Genomic DNA, 20,995 nt, shown 5'->3' on the forward strand with positions numbered 1-20,995 from the left:
TCAAATGTGATTTCATGTGTCTACAGTTTAATGTGGTGGGCAAGAATTTATGAATTATGTTATATTTTTTTAGTTGGAGTTAATGTTTAGTTCATTTGTTTATTATTTTTAAAGAGTTGTTAGGTTTGGTTGATGATATGGAACGTATATGTTGTTTAATGTAACCTAGCTAGTAGTTGTGTATGAAAAAATATTCACAAGTATATGTTTCTTTGTAAACATAATCAAAAGCAAATTACTGAGGGCTTATTTATAATTTGTTACATCCCACCACACTATCCAACTTTCTTCTCCTTGACATCAATTCCTCCTCCTACCTATTTTTATTTCAAATTCTTTTGTAATCACCTACCTTTTACCCATAGCATAGACAATTAACTCAAATTTAACCACCTAACTTTAGCTAATGGTGCAACAAAACAGTACATTAATAAAAATTTGACATCAATTCCTCCTCCTACCTATTTTTATTTCAAATTCTTTTGTAATCACCTACCTTTTACCCATACATAGACAATTAGCTCAAATTTAACCCACCTAACTTTAGCTAATGGTGCAACAAAACAGTACATCAATAAAAATTTGTCCGCCTATCATGACAGAGAACATGGTGGCAATGGCATTCAATTTGTTAAATTTTCATTAAAAATTTGTATTTACAAGACAAGCAAATGATTCCGCTGTTTTACGTATCTTGCATATAATCACATAAATACATATCATATATCAATCATGTTTGCGCCATTCTACTTTACCAGAAGTTTTTAAATTCTAAGTATTGTCTCTTATATAAATATGTTGCTAATGCATTTAATACACAACAAAAAAATTTTGAATGAAACAAATAAAGTCCGGCTATATGGGTAACCAAAGGCAAAAGATGATCCCATGCGCCCACGATCACATACATCGCCTGGCAGCCCAAGCCTATTGTTTCCTGTTTCGAGGGAAACCCTTGGAGGTACACCGGTTTGGATCGGATTCAAACTTGAGACATTGCAAGTAAAACAGCCAATTTGTCCAATTCCAAGCTCAAACTATTGCAATTAAGATAAACCATGAATCAGAATACAAAGGTGTTCACATTTCACGGCCCGCATAAGAACTTGCCATTTTTGACTCGTTACCCGAATCTTGGCTCGGTAAGTCTTCCCTCCAACTCCTCTACATTTCTTCCATCTTGTAAAGCCCAATTCTGTCAAACAAAATGCATGGTTTAACTTATAGAAGATTAAAATGAAATGTATTTTGTTTTGACCTGGTAGAATTCATACTCGTATGTGTGATAGATAACTAATAAAAGTCATAAACATCAATGCACCAAATACAGTCGGCACCCAAGGATCAGTCTTCATACATAGAATTTAGTCACAATCACTGGTCAAAGCTATACATGAAACAGGTCAAACCTTCTAAATCAATTTACTAAACAAATAGATTGTTAATACAACTATATATGATCACTCAAACTAACAGCTGACTGTTAGGACTCACACTTTAAGGCTAATTAGTTAACATAGTTAAGAGGAAAAGTATAGTAGGTTATGTTTAACACAAATCATAAAACACAATACACATAATTAATTCTCACTAAATACAGATATTAAACATATCAAAATACAGAATGGAGAGAATCTTACCTCAATACTCATATGCAAGTGGATGTCTTTAAATGCTTCGCCAAACCTGACCCGGATTGACCCAACCCAACCTGTTTTGATGTGACATGTTTGAGCCAACCCGACCAATTTGCGACGGCCAAGTTTTAGAGACTTTTATGATGGAGACGTCAATATTAGATTGTCATCTAGCAAAGAGTCAATAAAGTAATGGTGGCTTTGATTTGAATAATGGTATAAAAATCCATTTCGGATTTTATATGTGCCAGTTTCAAATCTTTCAAACTTAAAAAAGATTTCATGTAGTTCAATTTACTTGTTGATAACTTATAACATCTATCTTTAATGGATTATGTATGATCATACTAAACACTTTATTGACTGTTAAGACAACTTAAAAGTACTATAATTATCTCAAATTACTAACCTCAACAAAGTAGTTGACATGAACATCATATATGTTCGGTTGTTCTCAAATCTGTGCAAAATCTTCACATATAGGCATCCCTGAAACAAAACCATCATTCCAAATAAAAATTCAATAAAGATCTTCAAAATCTATCCAACGTAATCAGTTAACAATTCAATCTCAAAACTTGTATATAATGCATAAATACAACTTTAACACAATCTGAATCAGAAATTAGAAAATAAACACAATTGAATCTAACTAAAATCAAATTCCTAATTCCTCATCATTTCATAACCGAATTACAAAACCAAAACATGGACGAAGATCGAGACCAACCAAAAGTAAAGTAAAGATTTCATAAGATTAGCATTTGTCCAGATTCAACATAAGTGAACTAAAAAACATTAAGATCATGTGGCAGAAACATACTTTTACAGAAATTCACAGATGATATATGATTAACAGGGTATAACCTTCAAAAACAGAAATTATAATAAAAAATCTTTAATCATTATTGAACATTAACAATAGAATGCAAAGATCAGAAGATAAATAAATTAATGTGAGACCACATATTTGTAAAGATGAATATGGCTTACCTTCAAAAGATTGAAAGAGGATTGTACGCTAGCGAATTAGTAGGCTTTCTCCCAAAGTCCCAAGGCGGTTTCCTAGCAGAACCTTCTCCTACAAATGTTACGTTTGTAATCATCATCTTCAACTGCTTGGCTGCAAACATCATCTCATGTTCATAATTTTTTTATTATATAACATTGTCAACAAATCAAGGGACAATTGTACACTCACCTGTCCTTTTACGCATGTTCTGATTACTTTTAAAAATCTTTGAGTTCAAATCAGATCTTGCCCCGCCAAGATACAACTCAGATCTATGAGGTTCCCTTGGATTACACCGATCATCACAGCCTTTATACAAATTTATAAAATAACACACAAGGACTACCTATCATCACAGCCTTTACAAAACCACCTACGGATATTCAATCATTCCATAACCAGAGCTAAATCCTGCAACAAATAAAAGGCAGAACAACAATAAAAAAGCAGTAGAATCCCCAAAGTTTTAAAACAACACCAATCAATCGAAATTACGAAGTGAAATTGCTGACTAACAACGGCAAAAAATAAATTAAAGATATAGGATGAAATTGAATGAAACGCTATCATAACTTACCGATGCAGTTGCGTGAGTGAAACCCCTTCTGTTCTTAACCTGTTCTTGACCCAACTGCAGTCATTATAGATGAGTAAGGGGATGTTTGGGATTGCTTATTTTCACCAACTTATAACGTTATTAACTTTTTGAAAAGTAATAAGGTGTTTGGGATTGCTTATATTGTGAGAGGAAAAGTTTCATAAGTTACATTTTTGTAACTTATTAACATAATGAAAAGTTATAAGGAGGTAAAATAAGGAATCCCAAACACCCCCTAAATCTATTTGTACCAAAAGATGAAAAATAAAAAGGCTGGTCACGTACAGTAGCATGTTGGATTTGTTCCACTAAGATTTGAAGTAATTATCCAAGTTTCATGCTTCTTTATTATTATTAGTGTTATTATAATTATTATTAATTCAACTTTGGTTTATAAAATTTTCGAAAACCAGACATTAGCTGATTAGGACTCTCATTGTTACATTTATTTCTTTTTCATTCCATGGGATGCTTACTCATAGTCTGTACCTGTTCTCGGCCCAACTGCAGTCACCATAGATGCAGATGTAGTAAACATAACTGTTTAGCAGCAATGTTTAAGTACTTCGTTTGAGATCAATGTCAATACCCCTTTCCTTCCTCAATTCAGAGAACGTAAAATCATCAACGCCTAAACTAACAAACAACGAAAATCAAGTATCATGAGCATCTTTTTTAGAACGCCAATAACTCGATTTGCGATCCAGGGTTAAAATTCAACCGGAAAACGAACCCAATCAAGACTATGTTACCTAAAAAACCATTGTCAACTGCTGTCATCAGATGCCATAGCTCGCTGCTGGACTCGTGGTTTTCAGCTTCGAATTAGGGTTTATATACTATATAAATGAAATATCAATAAACCAAACCATTAACAGAAGATCATACCTTTGATCGGGACGGAGGATTGCGAATCAGAAATCAGAGGTTTGGATGTGTATAGAAACTGATTTCAACTCTGTGGAAGCTGTATTTTATAGAAAGAAACAGAAACGTCAATGATGATGAAGAAGGAGAGGGGCAGTGGAGTTGTGAGAAGAGATAGGAATGGAATAGTTAGGGTTTGAGAGGATAGTTTGATATGATCCAAACCCATTAGAAAACCCTTCGACCCGCGAATTTTAGAGCTTAAACCAGGTTAAATTAATTTAGAAATCAAGTAATTTGGTGGCTCTAGAGGGGGTGGGGAACGACGGGAGAACGACATGTAGGATTTTATGGTACTCAATTATATAGATAGTTAGATATTTATTTCTTTTCATTTATGTTTTATTATCAGCCCGTGTATCACACGGGTTCTAACATAGTAATTAATATACTTGCTTATAAATCTAAAAAGTCTTGTTTCTTGTAACATAAATAAAATAAATATAGTTACTTATGGACCACGAATCAAAATAGTAATTCTTGTAACAGAATTACAAGGAAGAAATAATCTTTATTTTTTGTGTTGTTCGGGGATAAAAAAAGAAATTGTTTAATAAATCTTTTTCCCTTGGCATATTTATCTTCTCAAAACAAAGGGCTTCTGTTTGGGCCGAAAATATTAGTACTTGTCCAGCATAGAACGGTGAAAGTAGATAGATAATGGGCTGGGCCATATGACTAAATGGACCCTAGTGCATTGAAATGTTATTGGATTACTATAAGACTGGACGTAGTGGTCATTTATTAGGGCTTTAAACTGATGACATGGCTCCCGAATATTTGTTAAAACCATTACGACTTTACGAGCATGGTAAATTGAGGGATATAATGTTTCTTCGTTATTGCCTTAGCGACGCTAACTATCCTTTTTTATACAACATAAATTTATTAGCCACAATAGAATTTGTCTCACCCCTTCAAAGACTAATTCATTAAAAAGAAAAAGTATATATATATATATATAGGATGGATCATGCGAGAAGTGATATTAGAGAGAGAAGTGCGAGAAGTGAATCTGAGCCATTGATTTCACAAATCAAGGGTTTAAAATACAGGATGGCATTTTTGTAATTATAAAGAATATTTGATCTGTTGTTTTATGCTGAAAAGGGCAAAATTGTCAAAATGGTGTAAGTTTACAATAAGTAACGTCCAAATCCCTAGTTTCACTCCCCGTCGCTACTCCCAACATGAAATCTGTATCAACATACAAAATTGATACACAAAATCGATCACTTTAACTAGAGTGATTCTTTTTGGTTGTATATAAGAAGCAATCGTCTGTTGGTGCTAGTGATCGGGATGTTTGAAGCATAATTGGGGGTTTTCTATTTACTAAGGTGATCGAACCCTACACAAGTAAGTTAAATAATTTATGGTGCTTGTTTGAATCAAAGTAGCATATATACTAAATGATTTATACATTCCGAATTTTTTGTTGTAGTTCATCAGAATATCCTACATCTAATTATTGGTTTTTTGTTTAATCCAGAGTTAATTTTATAATGAATCCTAACATTAGGCTGGTATATTTAAATGTAGGGTAAAAAATTGCATAATTGATTTAATACCTCTATTATTTAGGTATAAATTAGGGTTTTTTTGTGTATAAGTAAGGTTACTGTGATTTTTCGTTAAGTTTAGTGTTTATAATATGATGATGAGGAATGGAGGATGTAGCCTTTTATTTTTTATGGTCTATAATAGGTTTGTGTGTATGTTTGTGGATACATTACAAATTATGTGGATTGTGTAGGTATTAAACTGTGGTGGAGTGATTTACTTTGATGTGTGTTTATGTACCATGAAGTAATTGTATATGTATATGTTATTTTGTGTATGGTGCTTATTAATTGTGTTTGGTAAAATTATAATATGTGTATGTGATGCTTTCGAGTATGCTTCAGACAAGGTTTTGAGTAGTAATTAACAATGTGTATGTAACTAAGGTGTTTATGCGGGATGTTATGTATTTTAGTATGATTCGTAGAGTGTAACTGTGTAGAAGCTTATCTGTTCATTTATATAGCTATGTTTACTTATGTGTGGAATAAATTAGGTGTACGTGTAGATTATATTTTTAAAATGTGTAGGGATTATGTAGAGTGTGTAGGAAATAATTATATCGTGTTGACTAGGCACTGTGTATGTTGAAGTAGCTAATATGTTTCTTATTTTTTGTGTAAGGTTAATGGGTCTGTTGTCTAAGTAATATGTTTATTGTGTAGGGATGTTGTGGTGTATGCAGGTTATTTACTGTGTAGGTTTACTGAGTATGTGGTTTGTTTATTATGTATGCTTATTTTGGTAAAGTGTAGATTGCATTATGTTCAGGGGTGACTGTGGTTGTTGTGTATGGAGGTTGTTTAATATGTAGGTTTATTGAACTTCTTGTGTATGTGGTTTATTTGTTGTGGATTATTAGATTGTTGTGTGATGTTAGGTTGTAGATATTTTTAGTATGGTTTGTGTAGACTTATTTGAAGGTTTTTGTTGGTTTTGGTGTATGATGTTTAAGGGTGCAAACGAGCCGAGCTACTCGTAAGCTACTAGATATCAGCTCATGAAAAAGCTCGTTCAATCCCAACTTAAATGCGCCTGAGCCTAAGCATCGGTGATTCTTTATCAACCTTTAATGATGAAGGCCTTGTAATTAATTTCCCAAGAGAGCAAGATGTGCAATGAGGCATTTTATCTATTTTGTGGATCTTTTGATCTTTCAATGGATGCCCATGTGTATTTTCAATTATCCTTTTCATCATTGTGGATCCTGGATGGCCTAATCTGTCATGCCATAAGTTTACGATACCAGAATCACAATAGTTTTCTTTGACTGCCATATGTGCTTGAGGCACATTTATATATGTATAATGCAAACCATAATGAAGCATTGGTAACCTTTCAAATATATGACCTCTCTTTACAATATGTAAATATTTTTCATTATCAACAGTCCTCGACTGGGTATCATATCCATTATGATATATATTCTTGAAACTCAACAAATTTCTGGTTGATTTTGGAGAAAATAGAGCATTTTCTACTAAAAGCTTTGTACCATTCGGTAATTCTAAATTAGCTTTTCCCACTCCTTCTATTATGTCAGAAGGACCTGATATTATGTTAATATTTCCCTTTGTTGGTTTTAATTCATGAAAATATTTTTGAGATTTTAAGATAGTATGTGTAGCACCACTATCCGCTATGCATAAATCAGCATCATTTGATTGATCTTTTGCTCCAATGAAATTCATTTTAATCTTCAAAAATAAAGGAAAAACAATAAGTGCATATATTATACATTCCTAAATTTATTACAAGAGACTTTTATTTTTACATGAAAGGAAAAGTAATTAAACATAGTTAAGACATAAACATGAAAGGAAATACATAATTATCATTGTGATTTTACAGTATCAATTCAGGGTTCAAATTCATTGATAAAATCTGAGATATTCAACTCAATATCGGTATCATCAATTTTGTCGATATGATTCACTTCCTTTTCCTTTCCTCTCAGAGATGTTTGATATAATTCACACAGATGTGAAGGTGTTCGACAAGTCTTTGCCCAATGATTAGTACTTCCACATCTGAAACATGAGCCTCCATCATTCTGGGACGTACCAGCATCATTTTTAAACTTGTTTTGCTGGTTAGCGTGGTACTTATTAGCTTTTTGGCTACGACCACGACCGCGACCGTGTCCACGTCCACGATTATTATTCCATTTAAATGAGTGGTTGCGACCACTAAAATGGGTTTTATTGAAATAGTTTCGGCCACGCCCACGGCCTTGTTCCCATTTATGTCCAGAATTCTTATGATCATTATTATAAGCAATATTTGCTTCTGGTATGGCTAATGATCCTGTGGGACGAGCTTGATGGTTTTTCATTAATAGCTCATTATTTTGCTCTGTTATGATGAGATTTGTATTCAGATCAAAGTATGTTTGAAAATTATGCAACTGTAATTGTTGTTGCAAAATTATATTTGATTCATGAAAATTAGAGTAAGTTTTTTTCTAACTTATCTGCCTCGGACATAATTTGTCCACAATATTCAAGACTTGAACATATATTTAATAGAGCTGATGTGTAATCATTCACTTTTTAAAATCTTGGAACCTTAGACTGTTCCATTCGGCTCTAGCAGCAGGGAGTAATGGATCCCTTTGATGATCAAATCTGCTTTTTAATTCTTTCCATAAAACACTTGGATTATCATGATTAAAAATACTCCAACTGAAGTATTTCATCAATGTGTTTGTGAATAAAGACATCGGCTTTTGCTCTATTGTGGTCATCCAATGTGTTGTTTTCATTAATTGCTTCTAGTACACTTATTGATTTGAGGTGTCTTTTGATATTTGCCATTCATGGCATATAGTTATCTCCAGAACATTTGAGAGCCAAAAATTCAAGCTTTGCAATATTCGTCATTTTATTACTAAACACAAATTAGATAAATATTAGGATTACATACTTATTAAAATTGAAAGAAGATACAAAGGTAGAGCAATAAGTAGATAAAGGAAAAAGAAAAAATCAAACTCTTTAGGTGGGAGATTACAAATTAAAAACAATAAGATTATCATCATTATGGTGGCTAACATCAAAACTGGGTGAAACATATTTCAAAAATATTATCTTGGGTATTCCTGAGAAGAATAGTTTTGTATTTGTAAAAAGATTGAGATTGATAATTGGTTATTTGTAGTGAAAAATTTATAACCGTTTTATAACGGCTATATGACCGTTTCATCAACGGTTATATACATGCATGCATACATACATACATACATACATACATTATTTTGTAAGTAATAGAATAAATAAGATATAACTAATAATATATTAAACAAGATGTAAAATTAGTGTGCAGAATAATAATAATAATAATCATGCCCAGTAAAATCCCACCGACAGCAAAGCTATAAGTAGGGTCTGGGGAGGGTGGGATGTAGGCACACCGTACCTCTATCCAAAGGAATAAAGAGGTGGCTTCCAGAGAGACCCTCGGCTCTAAGTACATGTGTATGAAGCAAAATAAATAAAATCAAAGTTTAACAGTTTTATAAAAACTACTACTAATTATAATAATATTAATAATAAGATCACAGTTTAACAGATATATAAAAGCTAATAATAATTATAATAATAATAATAATAATAATAATATGTAAGGGAAATACCATTATGGTATGTGACATAAATAAGTTAAGTCTAAGCCCTAAGGTAATCAATTCTCTCTAAAAATCCTTAACTTTAATTCTACTTCTCCACGAATTCATATCCTCAACCATGTCCTCGGAGAGGTTTAGGTCTATCAAATCATGCCTAATCCTCTCATCCCAAGTCAATTTCGGTCGTCCTCTACCCCTCCTCCCCTCTATAGTTCATAATAATAATAATGAACTTGTTTATGATGTATAAATAATCATTAGTACATGAATAGAAGTTATAGATATAGTAAGTAAAGGTTAAAAAGTTATTAGTCCCATAATTAGTAAAAGATTATAATAAGATGTTTTTATATTTGTTTTGTTTTATCATTATAGTTATCTTTTTAATGATATATTTACCTGATTGACATCTTCTTACTTAGTTGATCTTCTTGATTAAGTCACAAGCGATTCGTGCTGATAACATGTTATAATACTACCACTAAATCATAACAAGATTAACATTAATATAGAAAATAATTAGAAAGAGAGTAAAGAAATTGTTGTCGCAGGGATGATCTTTTACTCCTTACACACATGCATATTTATAATACTACAATCGAGATATGTACGTATAGTTGGTTTGAAATATGTGTGTATCCACATGCCTTTTACTTGCAAGACTATCCAAAATAATTCATTGAATCATAACAGATTTTTTATTTTTTTTGAAACGGTGATTTTTAATTTTAATAATGGTTGTATGTGGGCACAACCATAGGTGTGCATGTTATTCTTATATCCAAGTGTTTTCACAATATTCTCACATAGAGGTTGTTCAAGACTTAATGTAGAAAAGAATCTACTTTAGAAAGGATATGAGGTATATGTTTAGTCATTTAGATGCGTCAACTTGATAAAAATATCGGGCAAAAGGTGTTGCAATGACATAATGATACGTAGTAGCTAAGAAGTTAAATATGTATGAAGGTATATGAGGCGTATATTTAGTCATAATGACGTTTTATCATGGTTTTGATGAATTGTTGATTATAATTGTGTGCCAGGCTATTTACACTGGTTCAACAAAACGATGTATAAGGTTAATGGGATTATGGGTTTTAATTTGGTGCATGGGCTTTGCATCAGGTAATTACAATGGTGCTTTAAACTTCAATTATGAGGTTTGAATTGTCATATATACTAAGTTTTTTTTGCACGTGTTTTGTAGTGAGCAGCAAAACCTTCGAGATTTGACTAACTTATGTAATAAGTTTAAAGTAATGGTATACAATGATTTATCTAACTCATTATATCATCAATGTATATAAAGCATTTATGAAATTTGGGTTCTAGATTAGGCTATAGAAATCTTTTACATATAATGGGTTTCATCCTGAGTGTGAAATAAAGCTGATTGGGTGATAGTGTTCGTCAGTTATTCAAACGACTGCTAAAAAAAATGATGGATCATCCCTCTATTCTTTATTCCAATGTCGTAAAGCGCACGAGCAACTTGAGGTCACAAGTGCAGACCACCTAGAAACTCTACAATTATTCTATTCTTATTTACAGAATCTACCATCAATGTTTAAATATATTACACAAACATATACTCTTTTCAAAAATACAAAAATACCCAATTTATACGAAACACACACATATACACACGTTAGATGATTATAGACTTATAGTAATTACAAATTTGATAAACTGGTAGAGGTATTAGCATTTGTGTTGTTCGAAAGCTATCTTTAAAATACAATCACGTGACACAAACTACGAGTTGAGTTCAGAATGAATAAATTGCATAAATGTTATGTATATTTGTAATGAACTACTTAGGTTGGAATTGTTAGACAGATAAAATAAACCTAAATAATCTGATAAAAAATAAAAAAAATAACAAAGAGCAATTGAAAAAAAGTGGGGGATGGGTTATGATTGTACGAACCCGCGTTGAAATCGGTAGCATACGTAAACAGTTTAAAGAAAAAGGTTATTAAAGACCACGTATAATAACTCCATTAAAATCATGAATTGATAATAAATTGGAAAAAAAATAAATTTGGGTCTACGTGTCCAATGATGATTTACGTGAACCTACTTTTATTGTTGTTTCAATTATCTTGATGTCAAGTTGAACCTTATAGAACATTCTTGAAATTGATTTGTGGACTAAACGTCTAAACCTTTGTGTCAAGTTAAACTTTATGAAACGTTTTTGAAATTTGTTGTGGACTAAACCTTAGTGTCAAGTTAAACCGTATAGAATGGTTTTAAAATTGATTGTGGACTAAACTTTGGTCCCAAGTCGAACCGTACAAAACGTTCTTGAAATTGACTGTGGCCTGAAGTTGTGCACAAAACTCATTAGAAGTTAAGACGAGACGGAAATCCTTATCTACTATTATAATAAACAAAAACTTATTTGTGCCACATGGCACTTAATTGGACTATATTTATGCCACTTGGCAAGTTTTTGTTCAATAATTAAAACCTTTTTTTCTTTACTTAAATAAAAGGATAATCAAAATAGTACATGGTTTCGTAACTGATCTTTTCTTTAAATCTCTCTCTCCTATTATGAATTAATTATTTAGTAATTAACAACTAATAATAATGGTGTAGAATTGTAAGGTAATATTATTGTAACTTTTGAGACTCAGAAAATGAAAGTATCTCCACCGGACATGACTCACATGAATGCACATTTTCTTCCATGGATCATCATTATTAATTAAAAAAACAAGATTAAAGGACTTAGCTTAAAGAATCAGTGCTCGGTTTTTATCATTTCAATATTACAATAATCTTTATAATGAATCATATTGTATATACAAGCGTCCAATTAAAAACTAATTTGAAATAGAAAATTGTGGGAATCGCATAACACTTATACATCATGCATTAAAAATATAATCACATGTGTTGAAAGAGAGTATATATGTCTATATTTCTAGCATTTTGCAAGTTTTTATTTTCAATCATTAAAACTCTTTTTATTTAAAAAAATAATCAAAATTGGGAATGGGTATCTCGTAACCAACCCTTTGTTATAAAAAAATTTATATTAATTTCCATATAATTTATAACACACATGCTAACTTTTCGTGCCTCCCTAAATCATATCTGACGTAATTGACTTTCTCCCAAAATGATATCATACACAAAAAATTAGAGTTTGAAATCTTATCTAGAGAATAAGAAATCAATCACATAATCTCAATCTATTCCTTCTATCAAATCTCAGTTATGTCGATTTATCTATAAATACTTTCATGATTTCTCCAAAACTTGATAATAAATCTCTAAGGTTTACGATTTGTTTACCTGTTTGATTTTGGTTGAATTTATGATAATCTAGGTTAATGTCTTAAATTTTTTACAATACTATTGAATTTTTTAAATCGTGTTTTCTAATTTCTATCACTATATATGTGTTTTTATTGATGATTATATTACATCTTCTTATATCAATAGATCTTTGAACCCATAGGGTTCCCATGTAATTTTCAAATTGAGGAAAAAGTTGATGAGACTTTACAAACTTAATAAATTTAATGTAAATGTTATGCTTATGACTAATATTGAGAACCAATAATGATGCATTTGTAGAACATGTCTACTTTGTTGATATAACTGATGAACTGTGCTATTATTTGTCTTTTTGTATCATAAATGAAATGGTGTTACAGATCTATGTATTATTTCTTATTTGTGTAACGAACTTATCTGAAAAGTTAACGTACATTATGTCTTGTAAAGATTATATAAGTAAAATAAATAGATGTATTAGTTTATGAATAATCATAGGTATTTCATAATTTAGCATAAGTAACTTTTTTTGTTAAGATTATATTGGGTTGTCCATGTATCATAATCATCTTATCATCTTTTTGGTAATTTATCATATTTTGTTTGTAAATCAAATATATATAATTTAATGTTACTAGCATAAGCATATACACCTCTACAAACTTTTTCAAAATAAGACCAAGTTTTTTAGGGTTGTGATGTATCACGAAAGACTTTATATGGAAAATATATTGGTACATTTGTTTTTTTTATACTATTTATGGATCAAAATATTTGATTAATGATATTCTTTTCTTATATGATTCAGGTGTTACTATCTAAACATGCACAATCATATATAAATAATTTTTTAGTTTTTTGATAATTTTTATCATGGTTCTTTTTTTCTTTTATAATTTGTAATTTATTCGATTTTATAAATTTTTATATTTATTTATTAAAATCAAAATATTATTTATCCAACCCGTATATTACACGGTATACTAACCTAGTTATCAAATAAATAAATATGGAAAGCGAGAGAGAGATGAATTCAAATCCTTATCCAAAAAAATGGGAGTGATGGACTGATCACTGATGGGTCAAACTCATTCTAGAAGTACATATGTGTTTTGTAGCAATTCAATTTACTGCATTATTAAAAAGCGAACAAAAATTTTAAAAACTAGTAATAATAAAAAAAAATAAAGCACGGTTGCTAAAAATATTAATATTTCAAATCATAACCAATAAAAGCACTTTGACAAAGGGGATTTTCGTGTATAGTTATTTGGTATGTATCTGTTCTAGATAAAATTTAAGAATACATTTCTTTTGAGAATTGTCACACTGACCAATAACTAAATTATTCAACCTCCTCATAAAAGGCATGATTATGACTCTTTTATGGATAACTATAAATATACCATTAAATAATATTTCCAAGTTAATTATTATTTATATATATTAAAAGACAAATGTTAGTTTACTCATATCACTTCACTATTCATCATTTTGTGGCTGTTGTTAACCCACGCTACCTACTCTTCCTAATTTAATATGTTAAAAGATGAAATAACAGTTATCTTGTTTATTTATAAAAAAAGTTGCAAGTGAAGTGATTATTGATAACTAAAAGAGGGTTGCGACGCAGCTTGTTGCTCGCTTACCTACCACTTCATTGCAAATCGTTTGGTTGTTTTTGATTATTAAGGTAATGAGAAAAAATAAATTATGTGTTAAACAAAATAACTAAAATATATGTTAATATGCTTGGATGAAACTTTGCATCACACTTTGTAATTTAATATAAAAGATACGACACATAGTTAACAATTACATATATTTTATTAAGGGTGGCGGTCATCATCCGCGTGTTTGGCCAACAATCTAATATATGCAATTATGCACACTTTTAGTATATCCACACCATTGGGTGAACTTTAAATTGTGCATCTATAGTTCTATTCCTTTTTTTTTCTTTTTTCTCTGTGTTACTAGCCAAATCTCATGTTAGCCATCTCTAGCAACTTGAGAGATAAATAAGCACTCATAATATCATCTTCCCGGACCTATGAAACCATATAAATCACCAACCATAGGCGCATAAGTGATCCCAATGATTTACAACTTATGATATTTAAACTTGGGACATCTTTTGAATGATCCAAGCCTCTTACCGCTTGACCATAACATAGGTTAGGGTGTCAATTCTTGTTTGAATGATCCTAACCTCTTATCGCTCGACCATAGCATAGGTTAGAGTGTCAATTCTTGATATTGGTCACGATAGCATTTGATATTTAATAGTATCCAAGAGTCGGGTCATAATATCCTTCCAAGATCTCATACAATCATTGCAATTCTTTATAAGACTAAAACAATATATCACAAAATTTTAACTTTGACTCCTTATCATTAGGTCTTTCTAATATTTTCTGTTTATTTTTTTTCGCGTGCAACTTATGCTTATTATGTAGGAGTTGTAAATCACTAGTTATTTATCTTTGGATTTAGAGTAAACTGTTATTTTCATTCATTTGGTTTGGATAAAAGTGATGAAACCAAAATGAAAGCTTACTCTTGGTTTTATATGCATTTCTTGATGTCAAATGGAAACATAAATAATTAAAAGAAAACAAATTTTGAAGAAAAAGTTGAAATTTTGTTAGTGAATGAAAAGTTACATTAAACCTTTTTCATAAGGAAATTATAATTATGGTTGTATTGTCAAATCTTGTGTATTCAAAACTGGTAGTGTAGACTTGAATTTGAATTTCTAAATAAACAAGTGAATTAATAACTTTCATTAACTATGCATTTTACAAATAAAAAGAAATAAATCGAAATCAGTAAAATTGAAGAAAATCCGTCTTAAGTTAAAATAGGATCTTCATGTGAGGGAATGCGGATTTGCGAATCAAGAAAACCGCCTATGTAAGCAACTTTGAGACGATTCACGCATATTTGCATTAATTGGAACAAATCCTGAAATAAATAAAAGCACTAGTTGTGCTTTCTACTCAAGGCATGTCGTGCTTTCAAAAACATGTGCCTCAAAACTACACAAAGCACATGATGTGATTTGTGTTGTGTGATATCCCTGTCCACCAAAACAAAAGCACATGCCATATATCCTACCCAAAACATGGATCGTATGTTTCCAAAGATCTAAGGCTGTGTTGATTTATCTCGTTACACAAGGGTGTGCATCTTCAAAGCATGATACACGCTTCATGTCAAAACCTTGCAACTACAAAGAATTAAATATAGTGTGATGAATAGGGGTTTAGATAATTAGATTATGGTTTTCATCACACTTACAAGTGAGGGAGGGACATGTTTTATGATCTAAATAGCCTTAGTTTTATCTAGACGCAAATTTTATATTTATAAAGTAGTTTGATGATTTTACACTAAAATGGTATAAAAAATACGTTTAGTATAGAGGTGTTCAAAACCGGTTTTAAACCCAAACCGAACCGGTTTGGTCAACGGCTGGTCAAAGTCGGTTTGACTCAACCGGTTTGGTTTAGAAACCGGTTTGAAGCAAGAGAGGCCGGCCTGGTCATGTCGATTCGGTTCGGTTTATAAACCGGTTTAAACCGATTTTAACCGGTTTTCCTCAAACCGGTTCGGTTTTAAAACCGGTTTGGTAGATCTTAAGAGGAACCGGTCCTGAAATTGACGGTTTGGGTTAGTTTGGGTGAAATCGGTTTTAAACCCAAACCGGTTCAGTTCGGTTTGCCTAAAACCGGTCCCAAACCAGTTTTTTTTTTTTGCACACCTCTGTTTAGTGTATGTACTAAAGGTCCTATAGGAAGGGCCGAATACATTAAACAAGTAGGTCAGGCCTGCCTTTAGTTTTGGCCCATCTCGCACCCAATTAACAAAGCAGACCTATATGGACTTCGACCCTAACTACATCTTTGTGTTCTTGAACCTTGGACGCCAAAAACTTGTGTGGATGAACCGAAAGATATACCTAAAAACATGGAAACAATGAATGCATGATATACCTAAAACATAAGTTTAAAATATGTCGAATAATAAAATTTGGAGACATGCAATAATAGAAAAAGACGAGGAAATAGAAATATTTTTAAGCTATGTTCCAACAATTACGCTTTAGTAACTAACTACTCAAACGTAATTAGCTCATTGACTAATGTATTTGAAGAAACACTGGTTCAACCTTAGAATTGTTAACCTAATATCTCAGTCAGAGTTTATGTTTACTCTTATCTCCACGAGTAAGAACCGATTCAACATGCAAAACAAAACTCCATGAGCTCGTTACGAGAAGGGGAATAGGGGGGTCTTCTCGTAACCACCCTTCGATATGTCAATCAGTAAGAGCATTGAGAGAGTAATTGTAAGAGCGAGAGAGTGAGAATGCTTACACCGTTGGTCTAAGTGTGTGAAGAGGTAGGTCCCAGCAGAGCCCAGTTGGACCCGCAAGACTCACCTTAAACAGGGACGTCTGCGCAGAGACCAACTGGATCCGCAGGACCAACCATGCTCAGAGAAGTGACGTCCTTACGCGCAGTATGCAAGCTGGTCCCGCAGGAAATGCCTCCCATGGTGAAGGACTCCGCCTGTTCCCGCAGCCTCGGATACAAGCCATGAGGGAAGGCCACCCGCGCAGCATGGCTACACGCACTAGGCACTTAACTCTCCCCAGTGTCACCTGAAGGAATGAGCAAAGGCGGGAGGGGGAAAACTCCCGCCTAAATGAGCCAGTCCGTATGATGGAGGATCTTTTGTGTGATACCTGACGAGGGTACAGACAAAAGATCTGACCAAGACTGCGACAGCTCACTGACAGCAGCATGGCAGACAGCACGCCACAGCACTGTGACCAATAGCCGCCGCCTACCCACCAACTCCTGCCATACCACGTGCCTAGCCTGTAGTTGGCAGAAGAGGAAGAGTGCACGACACGCCTGCTCTGTGTCAGCCGCTACCTATCCACCACTCACAGGCAGGGCACGTGCATAGGTTACAGTTGGTAGCGTGTTGGGCCGGCTAAACCCCTTGGAAACCTACCTTCGGCTATAAATACCCCAATGGTATGATCATCTTACAACATCTTATCTTATCATATATACCTGATATCTGCTCTAGCAATCTCTTAATATACTTTTATATTTAAAGAGCAATCTAGTCTGATTCTCACGCCGGAGGGTGGTCACAAGGAGGAACCCCCCCCCTTCTCAGTGACGAGCTCATGGTGTCTGTTTTGCAGGTTATCAGAAGAACCATCTTCCAAGGGTCTAACCCCTCGTGGGAAACAGCTCTCCAACCCCCAGGTTACCAGTAATCTGCCCGGGGTCTGGTTAGTGTTTCTTCATTGGCGCCATCCGTGCATAAAGCTAGAACTTTATTTTTCTCCAGTTTTTTTCAAACTTCTACAAAGATGGTTAGAGAAATTCCGGTAACCACAACCCCAGCTACTGGGGGGAATACCGGCAACACAGTTTTTACGAACACTACCCCGGCTATGGTAGCCGGGGCAAGTGAAGTAAATTTTACGAACACTACCCCACTTACCAAAGCTAGGGCAAGTGCAGTAAATGATCGCCTACTGGGATCCACCGATACCCAGTTTGAAAAACGAAGACTCCCCCGCCAGACTCTCGATGAAGTTAAGGCATGGGCGGAGGCACGACAAAAGGAATTCCAGGCTGAGTTGGACGAACGCTTGCGTTCCGTGCAACAGGCCGACGAATTCGAATACTGGGAGGATGACTCGGAGGAATCCGACTCCGACGCGAACCCTTGCCATAGGGCAAAAGGGAAGCATAAGGAAACGGAATCCCAACCGAAAAGGCATTTTGGACAAGCCTTCAAACCAAAAAGCACAGGTGGAAGTCCACGAGACTTCTCTAAAACGTTCAGACCAAACGTTGCAAATGCAGGAACGTCCAAATTTGCGAGGGACATTGCTGAAGCAATCGCCCCAAAGAGTGCCAAACAAATGCCCAACATAGGCACATATGATGGTATATCTGATCCAGACGATCATTTGAACAGGTTCATAGCAGGGGCAACCGTCAGCAATTGGACGGAACCCACGTGGTGTTACATGTTCCAAATGACGCTGGTTGGGGCTGCTAGAGCATGGTTCGATCGTCTATCGGTTAACCACATCTACGACTGGGCAGACTTCCAACAAAAGTTTAGCCAACACTTCAGCCAGCAACGGAAGTATACCGAGGAGCAATGGACAATCCTCAAATGCATACGAGAGGAAGACGAATCTCTGCCAAACTTCATCACTCGCTTCAACTCAAAGAAGCTAAGTTTGGGCAATATCAGTGAAGATCTTGTTCGCGCTGCCTTCATCCAGGGCGCACATGACCCAGAGCTCATCCGCACCCTAACGGGTAAAGATGGCATGCCATCCACATGGGATGGCATCATGACAGCAGCAAAACGCTATGCGGAAACAGAGAAACAACTGGGTAGAGATCTCCCACAGAGCACAAACCTCTACACCCAGAGGACGAGAGAAGACAACGTCCTCACCGCCCGATTAAATAAAAAACGAAAGCTAGGCATCTGGCAGTCAAGGGTAAACTTTGACACCTCATCCGGCTTGCAAAATCGGTTGGGCGGAAGGGATAATGTACAGTCGCACCGGAACTCCATATGGACGCCACTCACCAAAAGCGTCACTGAGATATTCGCCACTGAAGGGCTCCCATGGCCAAAACCGCCAATAATCCGACATCGTCACGATGCAGATCGGAGCAAATACTGTGACTTTCACAAGACAAAGGGCCACAACACTGAAGAATGCATAGATGTAAAAGATATGGTCGAAGCATTTGTCAGAGATGGGACGCTCGCGCACCTCGTGGCGTAATAAAGGCTGAGCAGGCGGGTGCGTATAGAACCCCATCTGGGGAAAACACGAATCAATTCCAGCTTCAAAATCGAGACTACATGCTGCGTAAAGAACGAGATCCCGAACCAGGTGCGTATCGGCTCGATGGCACTCCCATCCCAACAAGGAAGGGAGCTCATTTACACTTTGCATGTAAATCAATTCCAATTTGTAAAGAAAAGGCCAAGAGCCACTTCTAATGGAAATGATTCTCTTAAGAATATCGAAGCTGATGATTTTACATTTAATACTTTTCTGGACACTAATATGCCGGTTTTCACCGCATAATTACGTGAAGTCATTGCATGGGAAGGCGGTCCTACCCGCACGAACCCAATAACGTGACAAACCTTCACGCAGGTCAGTTGAAGGGGAAAAAGTTCAGCACCCAAAAATGAAAGTGCCGGTCTATCCGCATGAATCATTAACGAAACTGAATAACCTATCAACAACCGCGCGTCGAACGGTTAAAACTATCCAACACTGGTGACGGCATTCACATTACGTGAAGTCGTTTGCGTGGGAAGGCGGTCTTACCCGCACGAACCCAATAACGTGGCAAACTTACACGCAGGTCAGATAAGGGTAAAGTTTTGCCATCCTACTAAGTGCAAGTGACGGTTCTACCCGCACAATCACGAAAGAGGAAGCAAAACTTCACACCTATTATCAACCACGTTCAAAGGTTAACTTATCCTCAAAAGGTAAGAAAAACCTACACGCAGGTCAGATAAGGGTAAAGTTTTGCCATCCTACTAAGTGCAAGTGACGGTTCTACCCGCACAATCACGAAAGAGGAAGCAAAACTTCACACCTATTATCAACCACGTTCAAAGGTTAACTTATCCTCAAAAAGTAAGAAAAACCAGCACGCAGGTTAGATAAAAGTTAAAGTTTAGCCATCCTACCAAGTGCAAGTGGCGGTTCTACCCGCACAATCACGAAGGAGGAAGCGAAACTTTAACCCACTATCAACCACGTTCAAAGGTTCTTATTCTAAACACTTGGAAAATTGCTAATTTAAACTAAGTATGCAAGTCATAAGTTTATAAAGCAAGGAACCCAAAGAAGGAAATAACAATCTTATACGCAAAAAGATTAATATTTCAAGAATATATTACAAGAATGGCCGGGTAACTACCCGCCTAAAAGAAAAAAAAAAACTATACAAGTCTTAGCAATGGGAAGGGATCTTCAGGATCAAGCTTCAGGGCCGCTTCCACTTGGACCCGCTCCGTCAGAAGAACGGGGTGGTTCGAGGAACGCTTTGAGGACAGCTAACCCATCATCAGCAGCAGCTACTTCGTCCACCTTCTCCACCACTGGATGCGGGAAGGCGGCGTATTGGTTCAATGCTTGGTCATAAATGGCTTCGGTATCCACATTGAACAAAGGGAAGTTGGAAGGCGGGACGCCTTTCTCAACAAACCCTAGACCAAGCATGAAGCCGGCCTTTTCCCCATCA

At 34.6% G+C, this 20,995-nt stretch overlaps 1 protein-coding gene across 1 annotated transcript; it reads right to left on the reverse strand.

Annotated features, from left to right (window-relative positions):
• Positions 1 to 7,595: 7,595 nt before the first annotated feature.
• On the reverse strand, positions 7,596 to 8,072 carry LOC143565038 (uncharacterized). Its single transcript, XM_077052139.1, has one exon. The coding sequence runs from the start codon at positions 8,070 to 8,072 to the stop codon at positions 7,596 to 7,598; it is 477 nt and encodes a 158-aa protein (XP_076908254.1).
• Between the last annotated feature and the right edge of the window lie 12,923 nt (positions 8,073 to 20,995).

The sequence above is a fragment of the Bidens hawaiensis genome, unplaced genomic scaffold, assembly GCF_021521415.1.
Source record: "Bidens hawaiensis isolate Kalapana, Puna unplaced genomic scaffold, B.hawaiensis_p1.1 tig00022249_1, whole genome shotgun sequence".
NCBI lineage: Eukaryota > Viridiplantae > Streptophyta > Magnoliopsida > Asterales > Asteraceae > Bidens > Bidens hawaiensis.

What these genes read in the sequence shown, in the direction of transcription:
- LOC143565038 (XM_077052139.1), bottom strand. Translation starts at nt 8,072, where the DNA reads ATGAAAAACCATCAAGCTCGTCCCACAGGATCATTAGCCATACCAGAA.